The 14,544-nt window shown below is 49.4% G+C and overlaps 2 protein-coding genes across 6 annotated transcripts in view; one reads left to right on the top strand and one right to left on the bottom strand.

Moving 5' to 3' along the window:
- The window catches only part of TRIP4 (thyroid hormone receptor interactor 4), a 37,658-nt gene extending 28,682 nt beyond the window's left edge, over positions 1-8,976 (bottom strand). Inside the window, exons 1-5 of one of the 3 annotated variants that reach the window (XM_026116279.2) lie at positions 8,852-8,976; positions 6,425-6,591; positions 6,062-6,198; positions 2,482-2,715; positions 1,260-1,338 (exon numbers count right to left, since the gene is read on the bottom strand). In XM_026116279.2, the coding sequence (XP_025972064.2) occupies positions 1,260-1,338; positions 2,482-2,715; positions 6,062-6,198; positions 6,425-6,591; positions 8,852-8,886 (652 nt within the window). In that variant the 5' untranslated portion in view covers positions 8,887-8,976. Of the gene's footprint in view, positions 1-1,259; positions 1,339-2,481; positions 2,716-6,061; positions 6,199-6,424; positions 6,592-7,537; positions 7,840-8,851 lie in introns of those variants that run through there. The other 2 variants (XM_026116271.2, XM_026116287.2) reach the window with 2 other exon arrangements.
- A 1,000-nt stretch (positions 8,977-9,976) lies between these two features.
- Positions 9,977-12,189, top strand: PCLAF (PCNA clamp associated factor). Of its 3 annotated transcripts, XR_010390830.1 has the most exons (5): positions 9,977-10,133; positions 10,213-10,302; positions 10,379-10,535; positions 11,060-11,343; positions 11,749-12,189. XR_010390830.1 is itself a non-coding variant. In XM_064517678.1 (4 exons), exons 1-4 carry the CDS (start codon positions 10,085-10,087, stop codon positions 11,804-11,806), a joined length of 354 nt encoding a protein of 117 aa, XP_064373748.1. In that variant the 5' UTR covers positions 9,977-10,084; the 3' UTR covers positions 11,807-12,189. The 3 variants fall into 3 exon arrangements, 2 of the variants coding, with proteins under 2 accessions (XP_064373748.1, XP_064373749.1); XM_064517678.1 differs by lacking the exon at positions 11,060-11,343; XM_064517679.1 differs by having other exon boundaries at positions 11,060-12,189.
- Positions 12,190-14,544: the final 2,355 nt, after the last annotated feature.

The following is a 14,544-nucleotide window of genomic DNA, read 5'->3' as shown; positions in this document are numbered from 1 at the left end:
TGACAGCAAGGGGCAGGAAAAACAAAACAAAACAACCAAACAAAACGAGAAAAAGGAAAAAATTGTCTGCATCACAGCCCACAGTGGAACAAACCAATGTTTTTCACAGAAGATATCACACAGCCTAATGCCTTGGATTAAATTCAGGGAAGGAAAAAAGCCTGTATTCCTCTGTTGTTACTGATCCATGTTATTCCATTCCTGAGACAAGTAGTTAGCCATATTTCAGCTTTCACCTACATAGATAATGCAGAAAGCAAGACACAGCAGAAGCAGAAGCGAAGACCAATAAATGGGTAAGAAAAGGGGATCCTGAAGTACATCAGGATCTCTGCAGAGAGATTATACACAGATTGACTCTGTGATCAGCTATTATGCTCAAGGACTTACAAGACCTCTTGCATCTCAGCAGCTCTAGAGAAGTTGACGCTGAGACCTAGAGTAAATACTCCCCTGGTTCTTCAGCAAAGTTTATTTTTCAACCAAGAACATTGCGACCTTGGATATATTTCAACCCAACTCAGACAAACATCCCCATAATGCACAGGTCTTCACTGGGAGACTGGGTATTACTTCCTTTTGCTTTCCTTGGCTCTGTTCCTATTTTTAGCTCCCAAGAATAGCGTTAGACAAGAATCATTAGAAAAATTAACCAACACCTCTGCAGACCCAGCAAATCAGACAGCAGCACTTCATCTTCCACAGCACATACTCCACATGGGACTTATCCTAATTTTCAAGGACTACTGCAGTGGTCCAGTTCATACGATTGATTCAGGAATGCCTAACAAGCAACCTTGGGGCTTCTGGGTACACAAATTATATGTTGCCATTTGACACTTGCAGTTGTCACCTCCACTGAATTCCAAAAACGCTGTCGAGTGCTTACTGAAAGGATACAATGAGGCAGCTTCCTAGCTATCCTTTTAATACCCATCACAGACACCATGCAGGAACGGGAGCAAGTGGGTCAGTAAGGTCTGAAGCAAAGAGAGTTCACAGACTGTCTTGGGAATTTACATCTCAGAGAAACGTTGAGGTGTCAGCCTCTTAGAAGGAATTTCCTTTAGACTTTGCCAACAGTTCTTTGTAACTCAGATGAACACATCTGAACAACTTACAGACAAGAACATATACAGTCTCAATCTTACACAACATCAGGGCAAGTCCAATGTGTAGCACAGTGAGGTAGAACAGGGCTCCTGCTGCTGCATAACCAATTGGATTCGTTATATTAACGGCATACAATTGCTACTAACCTGCCATGAGCTTCTTCAGCAACTTCTGGCTCTTGTTTGAGTCCCTCTGAAGAATGTCCTGCTCTTCTTTAGTGCACACCTGAGGGAAAAAAAGGAAGATTAGGAAGGACATCACATGGTTGACCAGCTCTGGAGCCTTAGACAACAGCTCAAGGCAAGCTGTTAAAGACAGCCAAGATAGTCCACACCTGTTTTCCTTCTGTGTTATTTACATAAGGGGAATCGTGAAAGCTTGTTCTTTACTTATATTTCTAAAAACAATCCATGAGCTATGTACAGCTTCGTCTTTCTTGGTTCTGGGGGTGAACACACCGCTAGGTGATCTCAAACAATGAGAAATGCATTCAGAACTCCTCTAAGTGGATAAGCAATGTTTGACAGAGAGGTCCTTCCTCTTGGTTAGTCACTTGTAGTTAAATAGGTCTTTAAAAAGACAAAGTTACCAATCTGATTTAAAATATTTTCTCTACCCAACCATTTGATTTTTTCTCTCCTGAAGCTACCTTTACTGAACCCATAATCACTATCTTGCCCAGAGGACAAATACAGCTTGAATATTTAATGTTAAAAGAAAAATCAATGTAGAGTTTAAAACTATAATAATAAAAGCAACCCAATTCAGCATCCTCCACTTTGAACATGGTTTTCAAAGAGCTCATTAACAGCTAATGAACACCTGGAAAAAGGAAATCTTTGCTGAAGGTTTCAAAGCCATAGACCCTATGACTGTGCATGCAGGCTGAAAGTACCTGTAATATATTGCACAATACCTATCTTTGCCTTTTTCCTCCAAAAAGTGCCCTTTCAATCAAATACAGGACATACTAGATATCCCAAATAATGCTCGTAGCACAAGTGCTGTAGGAAACAGCCAGCACATTGTCCCTGGCAGAGCCTCCTCCCCTGTATAACCCTAGCAGGGCTGTGCCCCAGACAGGGCTGAAGCCTCGCACGCATTTTGGGCACCGGTCCTCTCCTCTCTCTCTGATGCAGTCCATCACAAGAGAAGCACAAAGTAACTCAAAGCCACATCAGTTCTCCTTCCTCCAGAGAGAGGTGGTACAGGCTGCTTCCTGCACAGCTTTAGAGCTTGGAGCAGTTCACCACAGGAGCTTCGATATAAGAGAAGCAAAGAGGCTAATTCAGCCCCAAGCCATTTCAAACCCTTCAGCGCAATATGCTGCATTTAAACACGGCAGACAAAAACCACCTCATTACTAACCAGCGCCCCACAGAACAGGCAGGGTCCTGAGCCCTCCTGCTCGCAGACAATGCGCCCACAAACCAAACAGTTGTTGATGAGCTTGTGCTTCTGGCCCAGGCACTCGCAGGTGTGACGCCCAGGGATCAGGACAGCCAGCTTGTCTTGTCCTTCCTTGGTATACAGGTTAACATATTTGGCCTTCTTCTTGGAGGAATTACTACTGCTGTTGACTCCACTGCCGGTCTCCTGTGCCTGAGAAGCAAAGAAAACGAAGTACATTCACACTGCAAGCCAGCAGCAAAGAGAAAGCACCGACCCTTGAACAGACTGGAGAGACTCAGACGTTCATCCTTCTGCCTGACTGGAATGAAACTTGGACCAGACCCCAGATTCAAATCAAGACAACTGAAAGACAAGCTTAGGACTGCCAGAAAAGATCTAAGCAATCTAAACAAAACAAGGACAAAAGGGTGTTGCAGATCCATTTGATATGTTCGCTGCCTCTGCAAGCTGAAACTGCTTGGGTCTAGGTAGTAGCAGTGCTGTCAGTCCCCAGGACCTGTATGATCGACTGATATTTAACAGCTTCAAATAGCAGCCCAATATTCCCAGACTTACTTTCAAAGGCTACTCTTTAGCTTCGATCAAGGACTGCACATCTAAGGTTTGGCTTAAGATAAGGCAGAGAAACCCTGATCAGGAATGAAGCAAGATATTTTGGATGATGGCTGGATTAACCATCTAATGGCAAAATTGTCCATTTTCTCCCCAAGGGAGGGACCATGCATCATGATCAAAGAAACAAAGGGTTCCCTCTCACCCTGACATCTCCAGCAGGTATCAGTTGAGACATGAATCGCATGGAGGAATTAATTACAAATAATAACACAGCACACAGAAATCACTCCACAGGGACAGACCAAAGCCACCTCGAGCCTGATACCATTTCTCTGGCAACGCTCAAACACCAGTGCTTTGAAAGTAAGCACAACGCACTCCAGGCACAAACTCATCTCATAACACTAGATGAGACTGTTTTCAACCATGAATTGCACACTAGCCATGACCGAGAAAAGCTACAGCTTATTACCCTTAGCTGTTTCACCAAGCGTGACTCCAATACAAATGTATTCTTCACCTTTTACTTGTCATATCTGTGACACACTTGAAAATCCTCCTGCAGCTCAAGGACAGCTTCTCTTTGCCTCTCCTCTGCAGAGACTCTCTCATATAGAACAGAAGCGGATTTCTAAGAATCTCTTTCCCAGAAAACCCACCTTGATTCACCAAAGGAAAACAACACGCTTTCTCTGGTTGCTGCAGGCTAAAGGATCACTCCAGCTCCCTGACCCGCAGCCCAGCTAGCACGGCTTCTAGCTCCCAGCATCCTCCCACATTGCTTTTCTCAGTGACGGTGCTATACAGTGGCATTAGGACACCTCTTGCATGGTCTGTTGTTTTCACCAGCTTGGCTCATGCTCTGTTCTCAACAGCACCAGGCTACTGGTTTAGCGACAAGTAGGCACAGCCTTTCCAGTTCCCCCAGCTCTACCCAACTGGCTTTATTGCCACAACCAAATCCAAACACTACGGCTAGGAAAGAACAAAAATGGATAAAATGACCTCGATTAGCAAACCCTGGCAGAGGTTTTTCAGTAATTTATTAGGTTAAAAGACAACTCCAATGAAACAGCACATCACCATTCATTTTAACCTCTCAGTTTCAAGAATGTGTTCTTTTACCTTTCAAAGGATTGCCTTTACAAACATGTTAAGCGTCTGCAACTTCTCTAGTACAAAATCCTCAATTTAAAACTGTACCTCTGATTTCCAAAACTTATCCAGGTGCAAACCTGACTTTTAGAATTTAGATGTTACTCAGTGACTCCATGTCAGGGTTGCACCTGGATAAACGGTGGAACTTAATTTCAGGATGTGCAGTACGGTTGATGTTTATAGCATGAAAGACTCCACTGCAAGTCTAACGTAAATCAGGCACACTGTACATTCACACACTTATTTCTGGAGAGCATGCTCCTACACTTCAGATAGCAATTATCTGCTACACTTGATACAAACTGGGACCATTGTTCTGCAGCTGGATCTGTATAAATCCGTATATATATGGATCCATGTAAGCAAGGAGCTTGGGTTCTCAGCAAGCTAGCTGTGAAGCTCAGGGTCAAAACCCAACATACAAGAAACAAAATCCAGAAATTCAGTCCAAGTAATTACAACAACATTTAACAGCAACTATCCTCATACCTGATGTGCTCACTGATGTGCTCGGTTCTGCTGAATTGAAAGCAAGACTACTAAAGAAAAGGCATTAGTCAACTATAAAATAAAAGCATAAATAAAGGCAGCTACTGTTTGCTGCATGGCACTGTGCTGCTTGGAAACAGCTGGATTTCCTGTTTTTTAGTATTGCTATTCTCAGATTTTGCACTTTCTTTCACTGGAGTTCCAACTATTTATGTGTACTTCAAAAAATTTTGTTTACAGGGTTCAACAACATCTAAATCTCAACACTAGTGATTCAGAAGTGGAGCCGAGCAGGGGAGGGAAACAGCCAAACCAGATTGCCAAACCAAAGCTGAAGCCCAGTGAAAACGCACTAGCTGCAGCTCTTCAGATTCCTCTAGCGTTCAAGGCCTTTTCTCTGAAGCAGCAGGAGCCTGGCAGCCTGCAATATTTCAATTGCCAATTAAAGCTTTATTCAGCATGACTGGAAGGTTTTGAATAGAGCAGATAGGAACATTTCACCCACATGCTGGCTCTGTTAATTCTGCAACCTTCTCAACTCTGATTTAAAGAAATACCTGCTATTACTAATTATAGCATCTATTCTCATTGTCCACTCTCTCATTCAAGTTTCTTTAGAGAGAGTAAAATCCACTTTGACGTATTCACTGCTTGATGATCAATATTCCACTCTCCATTACAGACACAAAACATATACAACTTTTCTCCCCATTCCCAGGTAGGTCATTTACCCCACAGCAGTGAAAGACTCCTGTGCGCACACAATGTGAGCACCGTCTGCCCAAATCTGCTGTCAGCTTTGAACAGCATTGATATACGGAAACAGCCGCCCCTCTCATTGCAACCAGGCTATTGTACAACTTGCTGGCAACACCCTTACATCGTACAACTCCCATCCGTCCCAACAGCTACCAAAGTATTTGCTCAGGTTATAGCTCACGGCTGCCACACTAAATGCTGTCTGTTAGTGAAGAAAGGTCTCTTACTAGCAAGGGAGATGTATCGCACAGAAGCAATGCTGTAGATAAGACGCTAAAGAACATACGTAGGACAAGGTTTGACTGGAAGGGTAAATATTTCTTAGACACAATGATGTAGCTGGAAAACACAAATGTGCTTTCAGACACACAATCGCTTTCATCAGGACTCCAATAACAAAGGATTCATATCTCTGAAAGCTTTTTTCTGTTTTCAGTCGCTTGTTTTGTTAGAAGTGCTTGGTATTAGCTCTCCCCCCAACCCAGGTTCATAATCTGTCCTGAAGATCCACTGACCCACAAAGTCACTCAGCACTCCAGAAGCCTCTCTGCCTTCACATACCAGATATACTCACCTTGGCCAGGTCAAGGGGGGTTTTTACTTCCTCTACATGTATACTTGGCTCAGCATACGCAGGTGTTTCCTGTTTGTTCCTTCCTTTGCGTTTACCCTTTTTCGCCTGGTCTCCAGCCCGAGGCACTTCTGAAGTCTCTAGAAAAGCGCGTAACCACAAAGAAAGGCTTGGTAACTACTAGCAAGAGAAAGATGTCCCTGAACTCTTGCATCCAGCTGGCAAATGAAAACTGGCTTTAAACTTTCATGACATACAAAAATAGGACTATCCACAGGAACTTCAGGGCCTTGTAATTGTCTATAAACAGAACAATTGAGACAAGCTTATTTGATACTTTAATTCCTTCCTCTCAGTACTGCTCACCATCCTTTTTCCGATACGCCGGTAAAGGCTCCGCAGGCAGCTGAGAGGATTTCCGCCACCTGGCCAGCAGTTCTTCTACGAACCGACTCTTCTTCCCGTCGGTCCCCTGAATGAGGTCAATGACGTACTCCCGGATCTCATCCTCGTTCGTTATCGACAAGATGTACCTGCAGAAGGACGGCACGGGGGGAAAATGGGTTACGGGGCTTTGGCTCTCAGGAAACCAAGTCTCATCACACACACGTGCAACTAGTGCATCTAATCACACGCGCTCTCCCCTTCAGGCTGCTGAAGAGACTGTGGGAAGGAAAGGATTTTCTAAGAGAAATTCAGAGACAGACGCCCTTTGAGAAATCTCTTGTTGCTGTTTCACTGGAAAAATGGAAGATAAACCATCCTTCTTACCTTGTTCCTAGGCACAGTGACATTCCCACTGTCGTTTCTGCCACATACTAAAAACCCCACACTGAGACTCTCGTTTCCCCCGCGTGATTTAAAAATGTAACCGTAAATCAAAGCCTGTGAGAAGTTCCTGCTTTAAATACACAGAAATAGCTGCGTGCCTTTCTTCACCCACCTACAGCCGTGCGCCCCCCCTCCCAGCCGTGCGCCCCCCCTCCCTGCCACCTCCCACCCCACAGATTCAAAGTGCTTCGCACGGGCCCCCCTCCCGGGGAACGGGAGCAACGAGGCGAGGTGCAGAGATGCTGTCCCCGGTGCGTGCAGGCAGATAGACGCCGGGAGGCCACGTCTCACCAGCAGCAGCCCCGACGGCAGTCCGAACCCCACTCCGAACCCGGTATCTCCCATTTACGTTAGCCAGGGCACCCTAAGCGGGAGGTGGCACAGGGCCTAGGAGCCACAGAAGGCCTGAGGGGGCCCGAAGAGGCCCAAGAGGTGCCCAAAGAGGCCCGAGGGGTCACCGCGGCCCCCACAGCGGGCAGGGGAAGGAGGGACCCGCCGGGCCCGGGCCGCGGTGTCCCGGCGCTGAGCAAGGCCCTCCATGGCTCCCGCAGGGCCCCGCAGTGCAGGCCGCTCCAGGGCGGCCGGGACAGCACCGTGCCGCCCGGGCCGAGGCGGGGAGCCTGCCCGCGCCCCCCCGGCCCCGCTCACCGCACGACCTCCTCGCTCACGTCCAGCCCGAAGTCGCCGCGCAGGTGCTGGACGCACCAGGCCAGGAGCGGGCTGGGCGCCGCCATGTTGCGCGCGGGGGAAGGGGAACAGTGGCGCACCGGCGCGTCGCGGCGGCACCCGGCGCCCCTCGGAAACGCGGCCGCGGCGCGCCGGTTCCGCCGGGGCACGGAGCTCGGCCGCTTAGTTTCGTGATCGAGTGAGTGAGTGAGCAGACAGAGCCGATTTCCTCCCGAGTGGATCCTCTTGCAGTTTTGGGGGTGTTTCCCGGAGGTTTGGAGGTTGGCAGCACTGCCCCCTTCCCGCCCTTCAGTCAACCTCAGCCGGGGAGACACAGCCAGGCCTTGTCGGTCCCAGGGTGCTGCTACGCGGGCGAAGGCCGCCGAGACCCAAGCTCACCTTTTCCTCCTGAACCTGACACCTCCCTTTGGGAAGAACCATGGAAACTTCGCTTTGCCCTGCTTTACCACCTCCTTGGAGACCGGCAGCCAGCGCCTGCTGCGGGCGCCGGCCGGGCGAGGCGAGGAAAGCTCTTCCCCAGGGCAGCGGCGTGGAGAGGAGGCCGCCCTCTTGCTTGGCCACCGGATCGGGGCTCCGGGGGCGACAGCAGGGCTCGGCGGTGACGGCAGGGCCGCGAGCGAGATCGCTGGGCTTGGGGGCACCCAGCCTCCAAAGCAGGAAGGCATCAGCCAGCAACGTGCTGGCGCTGAAGGTGCTGCTTTACCATGGCACCGCTGCGCTCTGAAGGTGAGCTCCAGGCGCGCCAGCTCCTCCCTGGCTGCTGGGACCCACAGGGAAACAGAAGAAATGCAGAAAACCTGGACTCAACTTCTGAGAAAATGGGAAAGGAAAGAGGAGAAGAGCTGAGCTGGAGCAAGGGAAGATGACCTCTGTGCGTGAGATCCTACCCGCCTTCCCCTCCTTCCAGACTCTGGATCCTTCCCGGCTCCCAGAAGTCAGGACCACACTCGGAGCCTGCTTTTACGCAACACAACGGGTTTTGATCGTCGTAAGGCTCTGCGCTTGAGGGGTAATCGAGGAGGATGACATATTCGTCGTCAGCGCTGCAGAAGGTGAGCAAAGCCTCTGTGTGGACTGCAGACAGGGCGGACGCCCATTTCCTTGTAACGCTGCCCACATCCACATCTCTAGGTGCACCGAATGCTCCACAAACCTGATCTTATCTCCAGCCGATTTAATAAGATGCTTCTCTCGCTGCCATCCATTTGTGCAAAACCAAACCCGTAAACAGATTTGCTGGGTCCCTGAAGCTCTTACCCGCCAGCCCACACATACCTGTGCGTGGGTGGTGACAAAGCTCTGCCAAACATCCAGCTCTGAAACGCCGTCCCTTTGCTTTGTCCATAGTCAGCAGAAATCCATGGATCTCATCCTTCTCTTATTCAAAAGGAGCAGAAAACTCTGAATTCAAGGTGCAGAAATGGTGCAAGCTTGCGTGAAAGGAAAACCCCAGCTCCCTGGTCTATATAGGCTGCAGGGAAGAGGGGATATTTCCCTTGGCAGCAATTCTGGCCCCTCGCAGGAATCTCTCTCTGCGCCACCTCCACCGACGTGGGTGTGCTCGTGTTGAGCCGTACAGGCCCGACCTGTCAGGGCTGTGCAGAGTAAGGCCAAAGATGGGCCTGTGCCCTCCTGGGGACAGTGCCTGTGACACAAGCAGTGATGGTTAAGGTATTTATCAGACGTATGTGTTGCTATCAGCACCTTTCGAAGCGCTCAGCAGTTGCCCCTAACGTATAGCGAGACCATCAGCTACCCATGCTGTCCCCAGGATGTTTGCGAGGGAGAGACTCACGTCGGGGAGACGCTGATTTAATTCACCACGAAGCAGTCATTCGTGGAAGCTGAGGGTGCCAGGGCCTTCCCCCCTGCCAGCAAAGTCTTCATACGGCGAAACTTGGCTTGCGCATCAGAGGCAGCTCCAGGCCTAGCCTCCAGGTGGGAGGTAACAACAGTGGCTGGGCTCCAGGGCAGCCTCGGTGTCCCGCCGGCTTATTATTGCCGTGCTCACCTGGGGGCCCGGATACCATAAAGGCTTTGCGCAGCCACGTTAAAACCACGCGCCGTTACCAGGAGGGTGGTTCTGCATTCAGCAAGTGTTGGTGGTCAGAGGCAGCCCCCGGCCCAGGTGCTGGCTGTGCCCTGGCACCGCTTCCCTCCCTCCTTAACGCTCGGTCCTGCAGCGAGTTTGGCCAGGGAACAGATCGTGCTGGGAAAGACCCCGGCGGGGGGGAGCTGGGCCGGGGGGGGGCGGGGCCGAGCCGAGCCGGGCCGAGCCGAGCCGAGCCGAACCGCGGAGCCCGGCGCCGGGGCCCTTTGGCGCGCCCGGCAGAGCGGCGGGCCCCGGGGCGCGCGCGCCGCCCCGCGAGCTCCCATTGGCGGGATCGGGCCGGCGGCCGGCCAATAGCGACGGCCCGCGCGTGGCGGCCGTTTGGCGCCGCGGCCGGTGCAGCGCGCGCGGCGGAGGCTGCGCTCGGCTCGGCTCGGCTCGGCTCGGCTCCTGTCAGCATGGTGCGCACCAAGGCGGACGGCGGCGGCGGCGGGACCTACCGGAAAGGTGCGGCGCGGCGCGGCGCGGGGGAGGCCGCCGGGGTCCCGCCGCCGCCCGCTCGCTGACAGCTCCGCTCCGCTTGCAGTGGTGGCCGCCCGGGCGCCCCGGAAGGTGCTGGGCTCCAGCAGCGCCAACGCGGGCCCGTCGTCGTCGCCGCAGCCGCTCGCCAGGAGAGGTGAGGTGGGGCGGGGGGGCGAGGCGAGGCGAGGCGAGGCGGGGGGCGGCGGCGCTGACGGCCGCTCTCCCCGCAGCCGAGGGCCGCTACGCGGGGGGCAACCCGGTGTGCGTGCGGCCGACGCCCGCCTGGCAGAGGGGCATCGGGGAGTTCCTGCGGCGGCCGCAGAAGGAGAACCAGGCGCCGGGCGGCGAGGCGGCGGGGAGCAGCGGGGCGGCGCGGCCCGCCGCGCGGTGAGTACCGGGGGGGGCCGGGAGCCCCGCGCCGCCGCGGCCGGCTCCCAGCTGCCGTGACAGCTACGGGCTTATCCTGAAGGGGCAGGAGAGCCCCGGGACGGGGAGAGCCCGGGGGCTGGCGGAGGCAGGGCTGCTCGGCTAGCGGCCTCTGCCGGCTGCTGGTGAGCTCCGGGGGGGGGGGGGCTAAAAAAGGGTGCCGTAGCCGGGAGGTTAGGCAAATTCTGTGCTCGGACATGCTTCGCTTGCCTAGAAAGGAAAAGAACAGCAACGTAACTTTGTGCAGCTGTTGTCTCTGTTTCAGGAAAGCTTTGAGGACTGCTGGCAAGTTCGGTATTTCACGAGCTGAGTTGCTCTACCTAGCTGACACTTCAGAGATAAGCCTGTAGTCAGTACTGTTGACTAAAAAGATAGCAGTGTGAAACATTGTCTTACAGAGACTCTGTTTTCTTAAAGAATTACCTTTTTTTTTTCCTTTTTTTTCTTACATCAAATATGGATAACTCTAAATTGTCTTGGAGTAGTCCTGAATTGTCTTGAAGGCCCTGCAAAGCAAGCGAGCAGAAAGACTTCCATCCTACCTCTTGGAGAAATGAAAGATGTGTACTGTAGTGCTGCTAAACATTCATCTCTTCCATTTAAGATGTCCTGGCTGAATAAGGACGAGGGGGTGATAATGCTAAAGAGAATATGCAGTGTCTCCACCTAAAACAGTTTGCATCTTCCCTGGATGTTCTGAAAGAAGCAAGAGCTCTGCTTACTTAACTGTGCAACTTTTTTGTTGTTCTTTTTTCCCCCCATCATACAGGTAAGTTAGTCAGGTTGAAACTCGGGCCTGAAATCAGAGTTACATTTTCAGCTTCCTAGAAACGATATCAACCTGCGTGTGGCCCTCTAGTTAGAGAAGGAAACGCAGCTTAACAGAGAATGAGCAAGGATTGTATCAGTGTAAAATTCCTTCTGCACTGAAGTAGCCTTTCCCATTTGAAAGGTAGGCATTTGCTTTATAATCCAGTCTTCTAATTCTTAGGATAAGGTAGCTTGTATCAGTTCAAAGGCTCCTGTTGTCTCCAGGTGCAAGAATGAGTCTGGGGCTAATTGAAGTCATTTAGGTCACTTAACCTCTAGTAAAAGGGCTCTGTTTATTGGAACCATTCAAGCAACAGTTGATCGAGTTCTGCTAACTCTTGTGAATTGAAATCACTTTTTACAGAGCTCGCCCCCTGCCACCAGATCCTACAGAAGATGGCACCTCCTCTGAAGAAGAGTAGATACAATCCTAGCCTGACTTTAATAATAAACTGCGCGTCTCCTGTACTTGAGCTGGTCTTTGTACAGTTGTATATTTTTTATGCTTATGTTCAGCTATTGTATAGAACTAAAAGTAGGCTTTTTACTAAATAGTCCTCAAATCTAAATTTGAGAGACTGCAAAAAATTATGATAAAATTAATATATACTTTCTGAAGCTTAGCATTCAGTGTAAAGCACTTTTAATTTTTATTTTGGTTTCCTTGACTTCTTCAATGACTCCTGCATGTTGTGCTCTTCTCATCTTTTGTTTGCTTTTTGCTTGTCCAAGACTTGCCCCCTGTTTGTGCTCTGTTTTGTAAAGCAAATTGTCATTTTTCTATTACACAAGCCTCCTGAAAGTACATCTGTATCGTGTCTTTATTGAACTAAAAACTGTTAATGACAACCCCTTTTTTCCAAAGATGGGGAAGCTGGATTTGTAAAAACAATGGTGAGGCGGAAGGGGACTTGTCACTTGTTAACGTCTGGTACATAAACACAATATGTGCCTGCATCGGAAAGCAGCGGGGGGGAAGGCTTGGGATTGGGGCCAGAGCCTCAAAACACTTCACTGGAGGGAAACACTGAAACAGTCATGCTAAAAAGAGAGTGTTCAATGAAGGAGAGCAAGGTACTGAGCTTGAAAGGGGAGCTGACTCTTAACTAGAGCAGGATGCTACAAGGTGTTGGTGTGAAGAGGCCCATTCTCAGGTCGCTGAGGGAAAAGGAGTTCCTTTCAACCTTCTGCAGACCTAGAGAGCTTTGAGTAGTTAGAGGCAAAGTTTAATTAAAACAAGTTGGATTATTTCAACGAATCAACAACCTGGATGCCTGGGGAGGGAGTAAACAGCTAAAAGCAAATAAGACTTGTTACTCTGAATGGGCTGAAGCTGCCACACAGCTTCTTGGATACTTTATGGGGTAGTGAGTGAGGTCTTGTGGGCAAGAAGCAGTGAGTTTTGCTCTCCTGAGTTCTGCTTCTGCTGTTTCTTAGAAGCACCAGGAATCATCACGGCATTGCTGAGCTTGTGCTCGCTGGTGGAAAGGTGAGTGTACGCACGCAAGCGTAATTTAGCGGTGGCTTTAATAGATCAGCTTGTTGCATTTGCCATGGTGAAAGGGGTTAGCACAGCACCATCTAAAAGCTGACAAGCCTGCTTCTTCCTAAAAGCCTGCAAATAGAAGAAGGAATGTCACAGAAAAAGATGCTTAAAATAGTTTGAATGGCAAGTAGCAAGTAAAAATTTTCCTTTATCTGTAGTGGAAACTTAAAAAGTGTTGTAAATTAAGGGGCTGATGTAAATTAAGCTTGTGATAATGTCTTGTAAAATCTACAGGCTACTTCAACCTTGATTATCATGCAAAATAACAAAACCTTTGTTTTATAATGGGTTTTTCTAGGGCACAGCGCTAGTAAAATAAAAAGCCGCTGAACAGTGTTTTGTAGCTAGATGCTTGTCTGCGTCTACTGTAGCAAATCATTCGGTGCCTGAATTATTGAGGAAATGGGTTAACTTCAACGTTGAATTGAAAAGTATATATTCTGTCTCTTAGTACAAGATCTTAGTTATTTCTGCATGTACCGCATATAAATGTGGGCTGATGGATTTTGATGAATTTTATCCAGGCAGACTTGTAACTGCAGCAATAAGGCAACGACATAGGCTTGAGAGCTGAGGGGCAGGAGCTTCTCGGCACTTTCTGGCAAAGGATGGATTCCCACTTTGTCAAAAATATTCTCCCTCAATTTAGTAAGCCTCAATGTAATATTCCTGCTTATTTACATGGGGAAATTGCCTGATAGAGTTCACATCCCCTCACTTAATGAGACCAGGGATAGGTATTCCCGGATGGCTCTGTACATTGAAGCTAGTGCTGAGCTGTGCGTGCGCTACTTTAGATCCCAGGCTAGAGGCCCTGTGGGTGGCCTCCTCTGCTGCCTTTCCCCCCTGCAGCTCTTGCATGCTATCCTGGCCTTTCTTTTGCCTCTTTGACCCAAACTAGATGTGCTCCTCAATCACGTCTCAGGCCCGGTTTCTCTAAAACTGCCTGGGAGCAGCAAGAAACCCTCCCCGAGGCCCCGATCGAAACCCAGAAATGCTGTTTGTGCACCTGTGCCATCGCGCGTCGCCTGTGCTGGTACACGCTCGGCTTTTTTTGAGTGCTTCTGCGAAACGCTGCTCCTCCTGTGTGGAGGCTGGGCTGTTGTTGAATACAAGGTCCAGTCAGTTCGATTGTTCTGAGATCAAACTGTACTTTTCCTTATCAGAGCTGTACATCAGCTTCAGGCTGCATTAACTCCTGTGCTAATCATGTTTAGTATTAGCATGAGGCCTGCGAAACTGTAAGCAGGGGAAGGGAGGAAGAATAAGAGTTATTCTGGACAAAATTCAATGAAGAGTAGTATGAACCACAGTTTCCCAGACCAATGATCAAGGAATAACTCTTTGGTCTCCACTGAAGGCCTTAATAAATGGTCTCTGGATTGTTCTGATATGCCAGTCCTTAGAAAGTTAAAATCTTACAGAATAGGAATATAAAATGCTTTACTTTAGAAGGCAAGCTGTGATGTGAACGGCATTCGCAAGAAGAGGGGGCAAAATGCACAGCACATAAAAGGATATCTATTAAATGTTCCACTTTTAAGCTTTTCCACTTTAATTTTGTAGAAAGAAAAAATGGATGCCACAGGTTTCATCTAATCTGTATAATGAAAT

The sequence above is a fragment of the Dromaius novaehollandiae genome, chromosome 10, assembly GCF_036370855.1.
Source record: "Dromaius novaehollandiae isolate bDroNov1 chromosome 10, bDroNov1.hap1, whole genome shotgun sequence".
NCBI lineage: Eukaryota > Metazoa > Chordata > Aves > Casuariiformes > Dromaiidae > Dromaius > Dromaius novaehollandiae.
Note: the sequence above shows the minus strand (reverse complement) of the source record. Positions and strands in the feature narration are given on the sequence as shown.

Excerpts from the sequence above, each read along its gene's own strand:
- PCLAF (XM_064517678.1), top strand. The coding sequence starts at position 10,085 with ATGGTGCGCACCAAGGCGGACGGCGGCGGCGGCGGGACCTACCGGAAA. Across the intron at positions 10,134-10,212 it reads CGGCGGGACCTACCGGAAAG|TGGTGGCCGCCCGGGCGCCC; the intron begins GTGCGGCGCGGC and ends CTCCGCTTGCAG. Across the intron at positions 10,536-11,748 it reads GCGGCGCGGCCCGCCGCGCG|AGCTCGCCCCCTGCCACCAG; the intron begins GTGAGTACCGGG and ends CACTTTTTACAG.